The sequence below is a fragment of the Elephas maximus genome, chromosome 4 (assembly GCF_024166365.1).
Source record: "Elephas maximus indicus isolate mEleMax1 chromosome 4, mEleMax1 primary haplotype, whole genome shotgun sequence".
Lineage (NCBI taxonomy): Eukaryota > Metazoa > Chordata > Mammalia > Proboscidea > Elephantidae > Elephas > Elephas maximus.
In genome coordinates, this window is record NC_064822.1 from 191,431,790 (window position 1) to 191,448,039 (window position 16,250).

General features: G+C 56.1%; 2 protein-coding genes across 7 annotated transcripts in view; one reads left to right on the top strand and one right to left on the bottom strand.

Moving 5' to 3' along the window:
• Nucleotides 1-6,906, top strand: part of GRAMD4 (GRAM domain containing 4) — a 100,743-nt gene extending 93,837 nt beyond the window's left edge. For 4 of the 6 annotated variants that reach the window (XM_049884672.1, XM_049884678.1, XM_049884677.1 and 1 more), the window contains exons 15-19: nucleotides 288-432; nucleotides 922-1,015; nucleotides 1,839-1,923; nucleotides 3,822-3,890; nucleotides 4,342-6,904. In XM_049884672.1, coding sequence (XP_049740629.1) covers nucleotides 288-432; nucleotides 922-1,015; nucleotides 1,839-1,923; nucleotides 3,822-3,890; nucleotides 4,342-4,446 — 498 coding nt within the window. In that variant the 3' untranslated portion in view covers nucleotides 4,447-6,904. Of the gene's footprint in view, nucleotides 1-287; nucleotides 433-921; nucleotides 1,016-1,838; nucleotides 1,924-3,821; nucleotides 3,891-4,341 lie in introns of all 6 variants that reach the window. The other 2 variants (XM_049884675.1, XM_049884679.1) reach the window with 2 other exon arrangements.
• Nucleotides 6,907-11,750: 4,844 nt separating this feature from the next.
• Nucleotides 11,751-16,250, bottom strand: part of CERK (ceramide kinase) — a 68,731-nt gene continuing 64,231 nt past the window's right edge. Inside the window, exon 13 of the mRNA XM_049884680.1 lies at nucleotides 11,751-14,365. Coding sequence (XP_049740637.1) covers nucleotides 14,293-14,365 — 73 coding nt within the window. The 3' untranslated portion in view covers nucleotides 11,751-14,292. The remainder of the gene's footprint in view (nucleotides 14,366-16,250) is intronic.

Sequence of the window (16,250 nt, forward strand, 5' to 3'; positions counted from 1 at the left end):
GCAGCTGTCCTTGGTGGTGTGTGCTGGGACGCAGGCTTAGTGCAGCCCATGTGGTGGGGACGGCCGTAGGGAAGTTGAGGGGCAGCGAGGGTCCCCCCACTGCGGTGGGGCTTCTCTGCCCAGAAGACAGGGGGTGGCTGTGACTAGAGCCAGGCACGGGCAGGGGCCTCAGGGGGCCTCACCCCAACCCGGCCATAGTTTGCAAGAGTGCAAGCCTGCAGCCTGTCTGAGTTTGCAGTGGGAGCTGTCCCTCCCCGCTGCCTGACCAGGGCCTCTGCTGTCCACAGCTCCAGACCACCTCCTCGCGGAGCTGTGTTTCCAGTGCACCAGCTGGCCTAGGCAGAGACGAAGATTCCGGTCGCTTTCATGGCACCAAGAAGGGCAACTTCCATGAAATCTTTAACCTGACGGAGAACGAGCGGCCACTGGCAGGTGTGTGTGCAGTGATCAGACACTGGTTGTGGGCTGGAGACCCCACCACCACACACTGACCACAGCCCGGGGACCTCACCAGATACTGACAGCGGGCCAGGGGAGGGGTACATACACAGAGTGGTGACCCTTCCATGTCCCAGAGCTCCAAGTCAGAGGGGAGGCCAGTGGGTGCGGCTGGGAAGCTCGGGGTTACAGCCACATCCTGTGTTTGGGAGTGGAGGCCTCACAGGGCCTTTCCCTGCAGACGAGGTGGGGGAGGGCATGCTCCCGGCCTGTGCATGACAACAAAGGTTCGACGGGCCTGCTCCCGGGTGCGGGGGCGCACTGACCCGTCAGGTGCTGTGGCCGCCTGGAGCACCAGCTGCTGCCTGAGAGAGGCAGGCCCAGGGCTCTGGTCCACCTCTCGACAGCAGTCTCCTGTAAGGGTACCGCATGGTGGACTGTCAGTGAGATGTCCTTTTACACGGTCCCTCCCGACCCCCACAGTGTGTGAGAGCGGCTGGCGCTGCTGCCTCATCAACAGAGATCGCAAGATGCCCACTGACTACATCCGGAACGGTGTTCTCTATGTGACGGAAAAGTGAGTGAGGCTGGGCAGGCGCCGAGAAACTGGGGGGGAAGAGCACAAGGGGGCTTCTTGTGGAGGCGCCTGGACAGGCGAGTGGCCTGGCGAGCAGTTTCCAGGGCCCCGACCTGGCCTGAGCACCCAGAACCAGGCAGTGGGCTGCCTGATGTGGGGCTGAGTCCGGGAGCCCCTGCCAAGAGCCTCCCTGTTCTTGCTAAAAATCCAAGCTTCTGGGGGAGGGTCCCGCCTCGAACCCAAACATGCTCTATACTCTCATCTCAGTGAATCTGGGGTGCACTGGCCTGGGGTGCTCGTGAGGGGCTCCGGGTGTTTAGGGAGGTGAGGAGTGAGGTCCCAGCCACAGGACAGGGGGTTCTTGTACTGCCCGTTGGGGGCACAGCAGCCTGAGGTAGCTTTCTTCTCTCTCCTGAACAGGACTGTGTGGAAGGCTTACCTTGAGGCTGCCCTGGATGTGGGTGCGGGAGAACCTGGGGTGGGGGGCTGTTCTCAGCCTTGTTGGGGTCCTTGGTGTCCCCTCTCTGTCTCCCACAGCAGCCACCCAGGGCCTCACCTCCCTCTCTGCCCTCTCCACTGAAGGAACTGGTGGAGGAGGTGCCCTGGTCCAGCGTCAGGGACGTGGTCTCCTCCTGGAATCTAAATCTTAGGTTTCACATATAACGGTGGCTTTTGTTTAACTGTGAAACTACCTAAGAGAGAAAGCCTGTGTGAAAGGCCAGCCGTCACACCAGAAGTGGGGGCTACTCTGCAGGGGGGTGTGGGAAACTCCCCCAGTGGCCCAGTTGATAGATTGCATCTCTGTCCGTCCCTCCCTGCTCAGTTACTTGTGCTTTGAAAGCTCGAAATCCGGGTCTTCAAAACGAAACAAAGTCATCAAGCTGGCAGACATCACAGACATCCAGAAGGTGGGTGTGACAGCCACCCCCACCACCACCCTGTGGCTGGGCCGCTTCCATGGCTCCCTGTGGTTCAGGAAGAGGCAGCCATGGGGGCCTGAGGCTGGGGACTAGGCTGGAACCTGGATAAGATTAGTGTCGCTGGCTCCAGAGATACCCCCAGGCATTGCCTGAGCCTGCGCCGGGATGCCCTCCTCAAGGGGCTTGATGCAGAGCTCCCTCCGCTCCCTCTGAGCCTCTGCACCTGCTGGCTGCACTGTGCGGTGCTAGGCCGGGGTGGGGGGTGTGCAGGCACATCCTCTCACTCCTGTGGAGCACAGCGAGGGTGCCTGCCAGGCTGTGTGGAGTGGGGGGTGGGTTCACACCCAGGCTGTGTGTGTGGATTGGGGGGTGGGTTCACACCCAGGCTGCGTGTGTGGATTGGGGGGTGGGTTCACACCCAGGCTATGTGGAGTGGAGGGCGGGTTCACACCCAGGCTGCGTGTATGGAGTGGAGGGCGGGTTCACACCCAGGCTGTGTGGAATGGAGAGCAGGTTCACACCCAGGTTGTGTGGAGTGGAGGGCGGGTTCTCACCCAGGCTGCATGTGTGGAGTGGAGGGCAGGTTCACACCCAGGTTGTGTGGAGTGGAGGGTGGGTTCACACCCAGGCTGCGTGTGTGGAGTGGAGGGCGGGTTCACACCCAGGCTGCTTGTGTGGAGTTGGGGGCGGGTTCACACCCAGGCTGTGTGTGTGGAGTGGAGGGCAGGTTCACACCCAGGCTACGTGTGTGGAGTAGAGGGCGGGTTCACACCCAGGCTGCGTGTGTGGAGTGGAGGGCGGGTTCACACCCAGGCTGTGTGGAGTGGAGAGCAGGTTCACACCCAGGTTGTGTGGAGTGGAGGGCGGGTTCTCACCCAGGCTGCATGTGTGGAGTGGAGGGCAGGTTCACACCCAGGTTGTGTGGAATGGAGGGTGGGTTCACACCCAGGCTGCGTGTGTGGAGTGGAGGGCGGGTTCACACCCAGGCTGCTTGTGTGGAGTTGGGGGCGGGTTCACACCCAGGCTGTGTGTGTGGAGTGGAGGGCAGGTTCTCACCCAGGCTGCGTGTGTGGAGTGGGGCTGGGTTCACACCCAGGCTGTGTGTGTGGAGTGGGGTGGGTTCACACCCAGGCTGTGTGTGTGGAGTGGAGGGTGGGTTCACATCCAGGTGGTCAGACTCCTGGGCTGTGCTCATAACCCTGTGCTATCATCTTAAGTCTGAGACGCCTCAGAATGCACATATCCACCCTAGATGTGCCCTGGCCCGTGTGCAGCCTGGCTGGGGGCTGGGAACAGGTGACCTTGTTCCATAGACAGAGGAGGAGATTGGCTCCATGGGGCCACCTGCGAACAAGGGTGGGGGCTGAACCCACTCCAGAGCCTCGCACCAACCATGTGCCCCCTGCCCTCTGACACACACGCCTGCCCCACGCAGGTGGCTGGGCCCCCCCAGCTCCTTCCAGGCCCCAAGCATCCTGGGTAAAGGTGCAGGTCCCAGGAGGGTGGACACCAGCGGTTGGTGTGGCAGGTCTCCCTCCAGGTCTCCATGGGAGTAGGGTCTGTCTCACCTGCCCTTGGGGTTGGGTAGCAGGGACAGTTGCCCTTTGGTGACAGCACTGGGGAGTGTGTTCTGTGCCCCATCCCTACCTGCAGTGCCCTAGGCATCACCCATTCGGGCCAGCTCTGTCCCCATTGGCAGCAGGGTTGGGGGGCAAGTCTCAGTCAGATAGCTCTGAGATGCCCTTTGCCATCCCGTGCAGCCAGGAAGCCCTGGCTCCTCCCTGAGACCCTGCCCCAGGTGGGCGGGGGGGGGGGTGGAGGGGCGGTGAGGGCTGCAGGCAGCCCTGGGAGGGGCCCATGGTGACACATGTGCTCTTGCCTTACAGTACAAGGTCCTCTCTGTCCTCCCAGGGTCAGGCATGGGGATCGCAGTGTCGACACCCTCAACCCAGAAAGTAAGTGCTGGTGGGCCTCAGGGGGGCCGGGTGGGCACAGGGCTTGGGGTGGGGCCTCGGGGGGGCCAGATGAGTGCAGGGCTTGGGGTGGGGTCTCGGGGGGGCCAGATGAGTGCAGGGCTTGGGGTGGGGTCTCGGGGGGGCCAGGTGGGCACAGGGCTTGGGGTGGGGTCTCAGAGGGGCCAGACAGGTGCAGGACTTGGGGTGGGGTCTCGGGCCTCCCCCTGGCAGCAGACAGCTGCTGTGCTCTCAGGAGTTTGGGCCTGGGAGACTTGCCCTTTCGGGGACTGCAGAATTAGCTTCTCGGGACCGGGGAGAAGGCGAGGCCACGTCTGGGTGGGTGTGGGTCTGCCCTTTGAACCCCAGCCCCTTTGCTGATGAGGGCAGGTGGGCCTGGTGTGCTGGTCTGGGGTCCGAGTGGCTGCCGGCTCACCAGGCCCCCTCCCGCCAGCCGCTGGTGTTCGGGGCCATGGTGCATCGTGACGAGGCGTTTGAGGCCATCTTCAACCAGTACATGAAGATCACATCAGCAGCAGCCGCGGGCGGGGACAGCTAGTACCAAGGCCTGCACTGCTGGGATTGCCCTTTAACTGTGTGGTAGTGGAAACAATCGGACATACTCATGATCTTTTGCAATAACCCCGGACCGTGGTTTCTGCTGTGCAGCCCCGAATCTTAGACACCTCCCAGTGGGGCTGGGTCTGCAGGCTGGTGCTGCTGCCACCGGCACCTGAAGCACTTTTTATGCACATTCGGGACATGGAGGGGGAGGGTCCCTCAGAAGCCTGGGTGAAGGAGGACAGCAGAGGCCTGTCTCCGCTGCCACCACACCTGGCTCCTCCTGGTTCCAGCCGGGATGGAGAAGGTCCCCCGCGGCTTCAGAACATGGAGGCGTCCCAACCACCAAAGCCATAGCCGGGGCAGGGTGTGGGCTCCCACCTCTGAGGTGGAAGGTAAAGGAGACATCAAGGACCACCGAGGGAAAGGGGCTGACCGGTCTTACCCTCCCTCAGCAGGACCCCGCTGTGTTTGTCCTCGGGGTGGGCAGGGCTGGTGGGGGCACAGCTCCGTCCGCTGACCCGGGCTCGTCTTGGGCATGCGGCTCTGGGCCGAGCCTTCCGCGAGCCGGTGGGAGGGAGTGGCGGTGGCGCAGAGCAGCGCCTAGGTAAAAAGCACATCTCCCGACACTTGCTGCTTTGGAGGCCAGGGGAGCGCCCACCCAGCCTTTGGGGCGCTCCCAGCTCTGGCGGCACTTGGAGAAGTCACCCAGCTGACCGCAGCTCTGGGCTGGGTTCCAGTCCATGTAAGGGGGCGGGTGACTAGGGCAGGCAGGAGTCCCTGGGTCCATGGTGCTGGTCATCTTGGAAGGTCACCGCCTGGCGCCCAGAGGGTAGGGGCCAGGGCTTTCCCACCCTGACGTCCACCAGTGCCCACCTGTGCCCAGCCGCTGCCCTCCCCGGGAAACAGCCTCCCATGACTCCCACACCCTGGGAAAAGGTGGCCGATGGGGGGCTGGGGAGCGGTTCCCGGGCAGGGTTTATTCTGAGACCCCTGCATTTGGCTTGGACAGGAGGAGACGCCCATTTGGAGGCTTCCGGACAGGCGGGCAGCCTCCCTGGAGAAGGGGTGGGCGGGGCTGCAGACGCGGCCAGCAGAGCAGTGACCCCTTGGTCCACTGGCATGTCCACCCATCCGGAGCTTCTGCGTATCAGGAGGGCGTTTTTTGAAGAAACAGAAGATTATATTTTTTACAGAGAGCAAGCTGTTTTTCTTATTTTTGTATCATTTTTCAGATGTGATTTTTACCTATCCTCCGACCTTCATTTGCTGGCTTGGGGAGGAATCTGGTGGCGGTGGTGGCCTGTTAACCCCCTCACGTGGGCGCTGAGGGTCTCGCAGCTGGTTCCAGGGAGTGCTTTGGGGGGGGGGTGACACCGGCCAGCCAGGGGAAGCACGTGCCCCACCTGACGTGGTCCACAAGGCTGCGGGGTGGGGGGAGCTGGCGGGCAGTCGGCGTCGTCCTGTCCTGTAACCGCTCGGGAAGGAAGGCGGGCCGCTGCATCCCTGGCTTGGCCCTGACCTGGGATGCATGTGGACTGGTTCACACAGGGTTATGTGGAAGCCTCGGGGACACGTGGGATCACACTCCAGGGGGACTGCCCATGGTGCCTGAGGCGTGGCAGGGGTGGCCCCGAACTGGCCTGGGGACGGCTGCACAGGGACCCCTGCTGCCAGTCACATCCCTTCCACAAGCCTGGCAGCAGCGTGGGGGCTGAGGCCCACAAGGTCTGAGTGCCACCCCACCAAGTGCCTCTGTTTAAGTGGCAGGAACTCTGTCCCTGAGCGCAGGGCAGGGGTGTAGGGGGTGTCCACTGTGGGAGGGCTTTAATTTCTTGCACAGAAGTGGGTGGTTTAGCCGGAGTCCCTTCTAAGGAGAAAGGGCAATGAAAACTGACCACCACGGATGGCCTGGGAGGCCCCGGCCCAGCACGTGGCTGTAGCTGGGGTGGTGGATGGGGCCTGACCCGGCGTCTCACACTCTCCAGTGGCAGCAGGTCCTTCCCGGGAAGCCGGTGAAGGCAGACAGCCTTTGTCAGGGCGGACTCGGCCCTCTGGGGCCGCTGGGCTCCTGCCAGAGAGCGGGCCCGGCCGTTCTTAAGGAATTGGGTGAATCTGGGCCGATATTTAATTTCTACAACTAATCATTGACCTAGAGTGAATGTTGACTTTTTTACGTCTGAAGCTTGAGTCTGTTCTGGACCTGTGAATACTCGTCACCTGTGTAACTTTTGTCCAACAAAAGGATTGTACTGTATGAGGAACCCATGGAAACAATTCCCCTGTAACATTTTTTTAAAGAAAACTGTTTAAAGAAAAAGTCTTGTATAAATTATAATTTTTATTTAAATAAACCTGAAATGCCTTGTGCTAACGCATGCGATTTAAGTGCGTCTTGGGGGGTGGAGGCAGGGACCTAGGGGGCCGGATGAAGGTGCTGGATTGTGGGCATGGAGAGGCAGGGAGCAGGGTGCCCAGGGTTCCAGAAGATTGTCAGTAGGGGAGTCAGGTGGCAAGGCGGAGGTTGACGGCGGGGAGCCGTCCAGGGTCAGCATGGGGAGGTGGGGAGTGGGGCTGTCACCTTGGGGGCAGGCAGAGACAGGCAGAAGCAGCACCTTGAGTTGGGATGCAGGTCCTGGCCCTCCGACAGGTGGCACCCTGCCTTCCTGGGGACTGTTAGCTTCTGGGGAACAGACACTGCCCAGGCCCGACCTACTGACCATTTGTCATCCCTTTTTCTGGCAGAGGAGCCGGTGGCTGTGACCTCGAGGGTACTAGCCTCCTCTCCCCTCAAAGTCCAAGGTCTGAAGGGTGGGAAGGTTCACGGACCTGGGCACAGGCTCCCCCAGCAGCCCTGTGGCTTGGCCACTCCACACACTGGCACTGGGCACAGTGGGGTGCAGGAACCTGCCCAGCTCTGAGACTGCCCCAGTGGTGCACTGACCTGGGCCAGGGCACCCATAGCCCACAGCTGCCCATAGCTCTGAGCCCTGGTTCCCCAGAGTGAGGTGGAGGCAGGATCTGGACCAAGTCTTGTGGATCAGCTCTGCCTTCACAGGCCTGGCCTCATGAAATTGTGTATTCGCATACTCTGTCCATCCACTTATTCACCCATCCATCCATTCATCTGTATTTCCATCCCTCCACCCATCCATCTATATCTCCATTCATCCACATTCCCATCCATTCCCATCCATCCATCCATCCATCCATCCATCCATCCATCCATCCATCCATCCATCCATCCATCCATATCCATCCATCCATCCATCCATCCATCCATCCATCCATCCATCCATCCATCCATCCATCCATCCATCCATCCATCCATCCATCCATCCATCCATCCATCCATCCATATCCATCCATCCATCCATCCGTGCATGCTGGCCTCGCCAGGCACTGGGCCCTGTCTTAGGTGCTGGGATACAGCAGTGAAGAGACCACTACCCCAGGACACTGACAGCCACAAGCATCCTCAGGAACGCTGCCCTATTACCCCTCTCCTGGGTGATCCTCTCAAGAATACAAACACACTGCAATTTTCCCATCTCTGAACAAAATGAATTTCTCCGCACCCCACCTCTCCTGCACCTACCAGCCAATCCTTGCTTCTCTTTGAGGCACAACCCATGGTCTCTCCACCCCCCAATCAGTCTTTGCCCCTGAGAGCCCCTCCCACTGCAACTGGTCCCCATGGAGCCAGTCCCATCTGCTTGGCCTTATATCTGCAGTGGACACACAGTGCCCCCTCCTTGTGTCTTCCTGAGAACACCACACACTGGAAGGAAAAGTGGGGGCACAGAGTGGGGAGCGCCAGGCCGTGGGGAGCACCAGACCGTGGGCAGCGCAGGCCCCACAGGGGAGGCACCACTTGAACCAAGCCATGAAGGAGGGGGCAGCAGTCGCCAGGTGGGTCTCTGGGCAGCCTGTGTTCATGCCCAGCGGTGTTGTGGGTGCTGCCTTGCCCAGCACCATCGCCCTGAGCAGCCTGGTCTCTACCTAAAGGGGCTTCAGAGAGCAATGCTGCCCCTCCATGCGCCTGCTTTACATGGACTTAATCATTTCAGGAGATGATTCGGGAGCACACATAGAACCATGTCACTGCTTTTTTTTTTCTTTTTTTAAATATTTTGATAACTACATTTCAGTGTTATGTTTCCTTTGCAGCCCTGTAGATTTTAATTTATACACTAAAACCATTACTCTGAGAGGGGCCTTGAGGCTTTATCTGGCTGACAGAGTGGGGTCTGGGGGACATCAGGTCAGGAACCCCTGGTGGGGGCCCTGTCCCCACTGCAGGATTCAGGCCGAAGTCAGCACCCTGACTGCTGATCGGAGGAGGTTTATTGGTTTATTGTGGAGGCAGGGGAAATTGGGGGACAGAGGGGAGCCAGAGCACAGATGGAGATGACGCTGTGGATGGTTTTGTATGGGGCCAGGTATTCTCTTCATAGGTATTTTCTATTTTTTTTTAATCTAGTATTTAATAAATTGAATGAGTGAATGAATAAGTAAAACCAAAGGGCTACACAGTGACCACAGAGGAGGGTGCAAGCTGACCAGGGAGGATGACGAATCCAACTCTGCTCACTGAGGTCACGAGGGACATGGAGGGAAAGGACCCCAGGCTGATGCTCTGCTGCCCTCAGACAGGACACACTGCAGGTGGGTGTTCTCAGCATTAACCAGCAGGAGAGGGTGACTCTCAACCGCTGTACCTAATGACTTAGCCTCAAAAAAGAGAAGGCAAAATTGGCAGTAAGTAACAAATCCACCAACATCTTAGTAAATGACAGACCAAAAAAAAATCAATAGGACGTGGCACGGCTGAATACCGTGATTAACCTTGTATAATGGGTCTGTGCATCCAGCTGTGCGCCTGGCAACAACAGGGTAATACTCTTGTCAAGTACATGAGAACATTTTCAAAAACTGACCACATGATGGGCATAAAGCAAGTACCAACAAAATCCCAAAGACTTCAGAGTGTGCCACACACACCACTTTGTCTAGCCAATAAAGTTTAGAAATTAAGAAACACTTATAAACTACCGGGTCAGGAAAGAGATCTCACGCACACACACACACCCCAATAAGAAAATGTCTCGAATGGAACAATTACAGAAGCACTGCAAAGCAACACGACAAATACAGGACAATTAATACCAGAAAACCAAGGTTACAAAACAAGGGCAATGGCAATAAAATTCAAAGCTCGTTCTCTCGAGTGACTAATAAAATTGACCAAGTTCTGTAGAGACTAATAAAAGGAGGAGGAAAAACACAGCGGACAGTGTTAGGATTTTAAAAGGTGATGTAGCTAGAGACATGAGATGTTAAAGAGGTTATGAAAAATAATTTTATGCCAATAAATTTCAAAACGTCTGTGAACTGAACAGAGTCCTGGTGGCATGGTGGTTAAGAGCTATGGCGAGCTACGTCTACTAACCTGAAGGTTGGCAGTTCAAATCCACCAGCTGATCCTTGGAAACCCAATGGGGCAGTTCTACTCTGTCCTACAGGGTTGCTATGAGTAGGAATTGACTCGAAGGCAACGGATTTGTTTTTTCTTGGTATACCAGACTATAGACTAAGTAAGGACAGCTCCATTTTCTGTGGCGAGAATACCTTTGCTACCAAAACCTGCCAAGAAAACTGTGAGAACAGAAAATTATGGGCTAAGTGATTATACATAAAAAAAAAAAAAAACCCTCAAATAAAATACCAGCAAAGCAAACACAGCATCCTGTAAAACAGGCTGATGCGTCACGAGCAGGCCGGGCTTGTTCCAGAAACGCGAGGTTAACTTGCCATCGGAAAATCGGTCTCATTTGCATTAACAGTTAAAGGAAACGGAATCAATACGATTTGTCTCAAGAGATACAGAAACAAAAAGCATTTGGTATGAACTGGCATCCATCCATGATTTTAAAAATAATTTAGCAAACCGATGAAAAGTTGAAAGCATCCTGTCAGGGTCCAGTTGGGAGGCTGGGCCCACACAGTGTATGAAATTAAACGGGGAAAGTTCAAAGGATTGTGAACTACACAGGGATAGGAGTCAAGGGAGGGGAAACTAAGGGGCTGTTAGCTGCTGTCAAGTCGGCCGACTCATGGCTGCCCGCGCACGATGGGATGAAATGCTGCCTGAGTCTCCGCCACCCCGTGATCAGATGGGGATCGGACTGCTGTGATCCGCAGTTTTCACTGGCTTATTTTTTGGAAGTGGGTCGCCAGCCCTTTCTTCCTACAGTCTGGAAGCTCCACTGAAACTTGTTCAGCGTTACAGCAACACGCCAACCTCCTCTGACGGACAGGTGGTAGCTGCACTGACTGGGGATTGAACCAGGGTCTCCCACACGGAAGGCAAGGATTCTACCACTAACAACCATTGCCCCCCACTCGTTGGGTGCTGTCGTCGAGTCTATTTCCACTCATAGCAGCAACCCCATGTGACAACTGCCCCATAGGATTTCCTAGGCTGTAGTCTTTACAGGAGCAGATCAGCAGGTCTTTCTCCCCCAAAGCTGCTGGGTGGGTTTGAACTGCCAACTTTTCAGTTAGCAGCCAAGCGCTTGACCATTGCCCCACCATGGCTCCTTGCCCCCTATCAAAGGGTAAGGTAACTGCACGGACTACAGGAATCACAGATGGAGGGGGCAGCCACCACCCCCTGACTGAGGCAGAACACCGAGGAAGGGTCTAGAAGCCCCTGCCAGAGAGGGTGGTAAGGGGCTGTGCTGATGGGACTCTCTGGAATCCACCTTTTGTGAGCCGCCCGCTGCCAGCACGCAGCCCTGAACCAGTGTCCCTCCAGCGCCCTCTACTGCCCATGTCTAGCATTGGACCAGCCAGAAACAACGCCAAGGCCCCAGAGAAGAATGGATGATGGTGTCTGCCTGGAAGTTCACAGCTCACCGGGCTGGGCTACCACTGCCCAGCAGAGTCACGAAGCCCCCAGCTCTGCACGCCCACGTGGGTGCATCCCAAGTTAGGGAAAACGACACTCAGTGCAATCACTGTTTTAGAAAGTGCAACACCCGTGAGGCCAAACGGCAGACTGTCAGAGAATGAGAACGTGGGGAAAAGCCAGGACCCGATAAACTCAAATTCCATGATGGCAGTTGCCTCCGAGGGGGGGCAGGGAGCTTCCCGTGAAGTTCAGTTTCTCGGTGTGCGTGGAGGGTGCGCCATTGTTCTGTTTATCCTGGCTCTTTAAAGTGTAGATGGACGTTTCCATAGAAAACACTACGCTTCGAAAATGACGAGGATTTATAAAAGAAAGGAAAAAAGCCAAACTCTGCCCAAAGTAACTTTATTTTTGTCTTCTCAAATGTATCAGGTCAAATGTGCCATTTTCTAATCTTGAAACCAGCAAGATTTGAAAGAAAATTAAGCAACCTTTTCCCCACCAACACTTCCCTGTCGTACAAGATTGCATTAAGGGACAAGTCAAATCTGTGCCCCTCGTGACTCGGGGACAGCTTACAAGGCTCTCCGCTCCTCATCAGGAGAAGCGGAAAGTCCTGGGCTGACTGCTGCCTAGTTTTTTTTGCACCAATGAGCAAGGAAGTTCATCAAAACGTAGACTAAACCTTCTAAGTGACCCTATGTTCTCATATCTAACCGTCACTTTTCTTGCTTGCTTTCTTTTAAAACTATGAACGACTGTGTTGTGGCTATTCCAGCTAAGTGAGGATACATGAGGGCTGGAGCCTTTGATTAGGCCTGTCTGAGGGGTCACCTCCTGCCCCGTGTGCAGGTCACCTGGGGGCTCGGGGAATCCTGCCATGAGCCCAGAGAAGTTTCTAGGTTTGCCCTTTTGAATGTCAGTATGCAGTTGGTGAGAACACCAGAGCTATGCCAAAACTGGCCCCTCGGCATGGCCGGGGGTATCTTGTTGAGCGTAAAATGCTGACTCTTTGCCTGGGCCCTGTCTCTACAATTGGCAGTGGATTTTAGGGTGGGCCATGCATTGGAAAAATTTGCCGGGGACGATAAAGGCTTCGAGGAATCTTTGGGGGACCCTGCAAAGTAACACAATTTCAAGGGGCAACACCAGGGCTCCCAGGGCTCCACAGCACCCCCAGGAACCCTCTTCCCGCAGCCCACTCGGGGCTGGGAGTGACACTGTGCCTGACCCTGTGGTCCTGGGAAGGACCGTGTGCTGCGTGTCCTCTACCCCGTATGCCAGTGCTGCTCGGGGCTCCGGGGACCCCGGCCGCCACTGCCTGCTCCCAGGGAGCTGCCGGCCTCCACCCAGGAGCAAAGCATTCAGACCAGAAACAGCTGCTTTCTGTGCAACCATCCGATCACGTGGTCCGTGAACAATGCCGGAGACCTGCCCTTTATCCTGACCGGGGCAGGCCAAAATGCTGCAGCAGGAACCTTGGCGTCCACGTGACAACGTAAACCGCTCTGAATGGAGTCTCAGGACAGTGTTAGAGGGACACACTGCTTCACCTGTGACATCCACCCCGTCAGCATTGCAGGACAGCCCTCCTGTAACAGTCACCTCCCTGCAAACCAGAGTTCAAGCTGCCTCTCGCTGTATTTCAAATTATTTTACAGACACTTCACCATGCCTACGGGCATGGATAAAAATAACACAAGACAGAGACACGACTGAGAAGTGGCCATGGGTTTGAGCAGGAATGTTTTCAGGGGGGTCTCCTCTAGCTAGCCTACACCCACGTGCTTTAGCAGGAGGTGAGAGATCAGTCAGGACAGGGACAAAACACAGACAATGAAGACGCCACTGACAGTTCTGGCTGAAAAGGATGGAACGTTCAATAAATACACAGGAATGAGTATGAAGAAAGGAAAAACGCAGACCCGCGGGGCTCCGGAGCCGGCCCCACAGCCCCCCCGTGGCTGGAACGTGTGCCCTGCCTGGGGCAGGATGCTCGTGTCTCAAGTTCACAAAGAATCACAAGGCGCATTTTTTTTACCTGTCGAATGCCAGCTTCTTCCCGTTTCCCTCGCAAAGCCTAGCTGTACCATCTACCTCTTGTCGATGTACAGCATCGGTGTTCTCCATTCGTGACGGTAAAAACCTGGCTAGCACTTTACAAACTGCCCCCGCGGCCGAGTCCCTGTTTATGGAGCCCCAGCTCCTGGCACCTGTTTACAGAGTGAACCCCGGGGCTCCTGCTGCCGGCTGAATTGTCTCAGAAGCCAGACTAGGTTGAAAGCAAGGGCTGAGGTTTTAAGGATAAAATCTTCTGACTCCTAGTGCCTAGTGCCTGCCTTACACTGAAACGGCCTAAAGCTTTGAGGTCGCCTCCAGCAGGACCGTGTTGCATTGTAGTTGCAGAGTGCAGGAAGGACCAAGCGGTCACACTGTGGTCATAACCTAAGGTGAAGATAAAAGGAAGGCGGAGAATCCACTGCCTTCCAGAACTTGACCACAAACAACTACAGGACAAGTCTCGTGCCTGGCCAGAGAGGCCTTGTGGCCACCTCGTGCCCGGATGGGGCAGCCTCAGTGGCGTGCGCTCCTATTATCACGTTCCTAAGAGTACTGCAGAGGAGCCACTAAGTGTGGCCGTTTGAAAATCTGTGCGGCTGGCGTTGTTGAAATCTACGGAGCAACGCCCCTACCTCTGCGGATCGGTCACGTGAAGCCCAGCCCAAGGAGTCACAAGGAACTCAAGATGCCAAACATATACAGGACATTGCTGACCACAGGTCCTTTCCTGAAATCAAGATTGAACTATCAAAAATAAACGTCTAGAGTTCTAGAATGCATATATCGCCATAACTGGTCGGTCGCCGTTTCCTTCAGTTGCTCCCACACTTGCCCTGGGGCGGCAGCAACGTGGATGGGGCGTCAGGGGCCTCAGCCGTGCGATGCTTGCTTTGGATTCTCTTCAATCCCCCGTGCAAAGAGCCGAACCAGCTGGCAGTGGACCCTGCAGAGCAAACAGCCACATCTGAAGCCTTGTGGGTCCCTCCACCTGCAGCCCAGAGAGCCCCACACCTGGCCGGGGTCGAAGGCGGAGGCTCCCCTAACCGTGGACCAGCCCTGGGCCCGTCACCTGTGGGTCAGGGGTTGCAGTGACCCACTTACCCTCTGAGCCCCCCATTTTGTGCACTGGGGAGCCAAGGAGAGCCACATGGGGCCAGGACTAATCCCAAACCCTGCTCACTAACTCCTCACAGTGACAGACCCCCATTCAGCCCATGCTCTCGTTTCAGTAATTTGCAGAAAAAGCGGGTGCCCAGGGTGCGGGTGAGGCCTCAGAGCTGGCAGCACCTGCACACAGAGATGTGTGAGAATCATCGTGGAGAGAGAGTGGGCAAGAACTAACGTCACTGAATTGTGGGCACAAAGAATGCTGAAAGGCTCGAGACTTGTTACATAAACAGTGCAATCTGTAAGAGCCGCAACGTGATGGGACTGCCTTGTTTTTCTGCGTCTCACAAGTTTTCCACCTTTGACAGGCTGCAGTCTTACCACTTTTCTATCAGTCGTTTTAGTGGAAAATATTTGCGTTTTCCTTCTCTGACAGGTTTCTGCCTTACATGGTTCCGCCTCTTACAGGTTTTACTGTATATTTACATTAAAAAAAAGAAAAAAGAGAGGGAGGGAGGGAGGAAAGGAAGAAGGATGGGGCACTCCCTCCTGGTGGGCCCCACGCTGAGGCAGTCCCTGGAGTTTGACGCTGGGGTCCCAGCCCCCTGCAGGGGACCGTGCCTTCTACAACAGCAAGCTCCGGGACGAAGACTTGGCTCGGGTGATCTGAGTGGGCTCCTGGGTCCCTGCCTGCGGGGCCTGCCCCACACACGAGAGCACCTTTCATTACACCGAATGATATCGATGACGACTCAGAAATCTGTGAGTAATACGAATCCTATAATGACATCATTCACTGTTCAAAACATGTGAGCTGTATTTCTTAAAAGAATGCCTCTCCGAATTTTTAACGTCTCCTATTTCTTTAGTACAAATGTAAGCCGTCATCAAATGTTACCCATTTCCTTGTAAGATGAGTCAACAGAGCCGAGTCCTGAGTGTACAACGGTCTCAGTGGGTTTTCTGTAATCCTCCTGAGTGGGGCGGGCAATCGCTCCCTGCTAACCGGGTCCTGACCAAAGCAGCAACAGCCCAGATGGTGGTGGCCCATCCAGGAGCATCAGACACACGACCTCGAGGTCTGAGAGCCCCACTCCATCAGCTTGTGTGGGCGCTGGTGGCAGAGCGTCTCGACCCTGCACCTGGGCCACGACTGGACGTCACATCGAAAGTGGGGCGCCATCAGACAGTGGCACGCCCACGACCTTAGATACTTCCGCTTCAACATCAGGGTACACGCGTTCCCCACTGTCCAGTGTTGGGGGAGCGGGGCACTGGTGGGCCCCCTCGCCATCCTTCTCATGTAATCTGGACCCCCAACGCATGGTCAGCGAGTGCCAGGTTTGGTTTCGGTAAAGCAGACCAAGACCTTAGAACCTAGTGCCATTGAGTCGATTCCGACTCATAGCTTGAGCCAGGTGCAAAGTGAGCTGTACAGAACCCTCTAGACTTCTACAGTGTCCTCCGGCCTCATACGAGTTTCTCACCCACACCCAGTTTAACACCCTTTTTTGTAAACAACTTCGAGTTTATTGTGTCTTTTCAAATCATTAACTTTCGATCCCATATAAAAAAAAAAAACCAAAGAAGAAACGACCTTTCTTTGTGTGCCTGTTTCATCTGGTTATGTAATATAATTCACCCCATTACAGATTTCCAGAACGAAACACAATGGGCCCCTAGGAGTTTGGGAAGGTCATCATTTCCCCACTTGGCCAGGC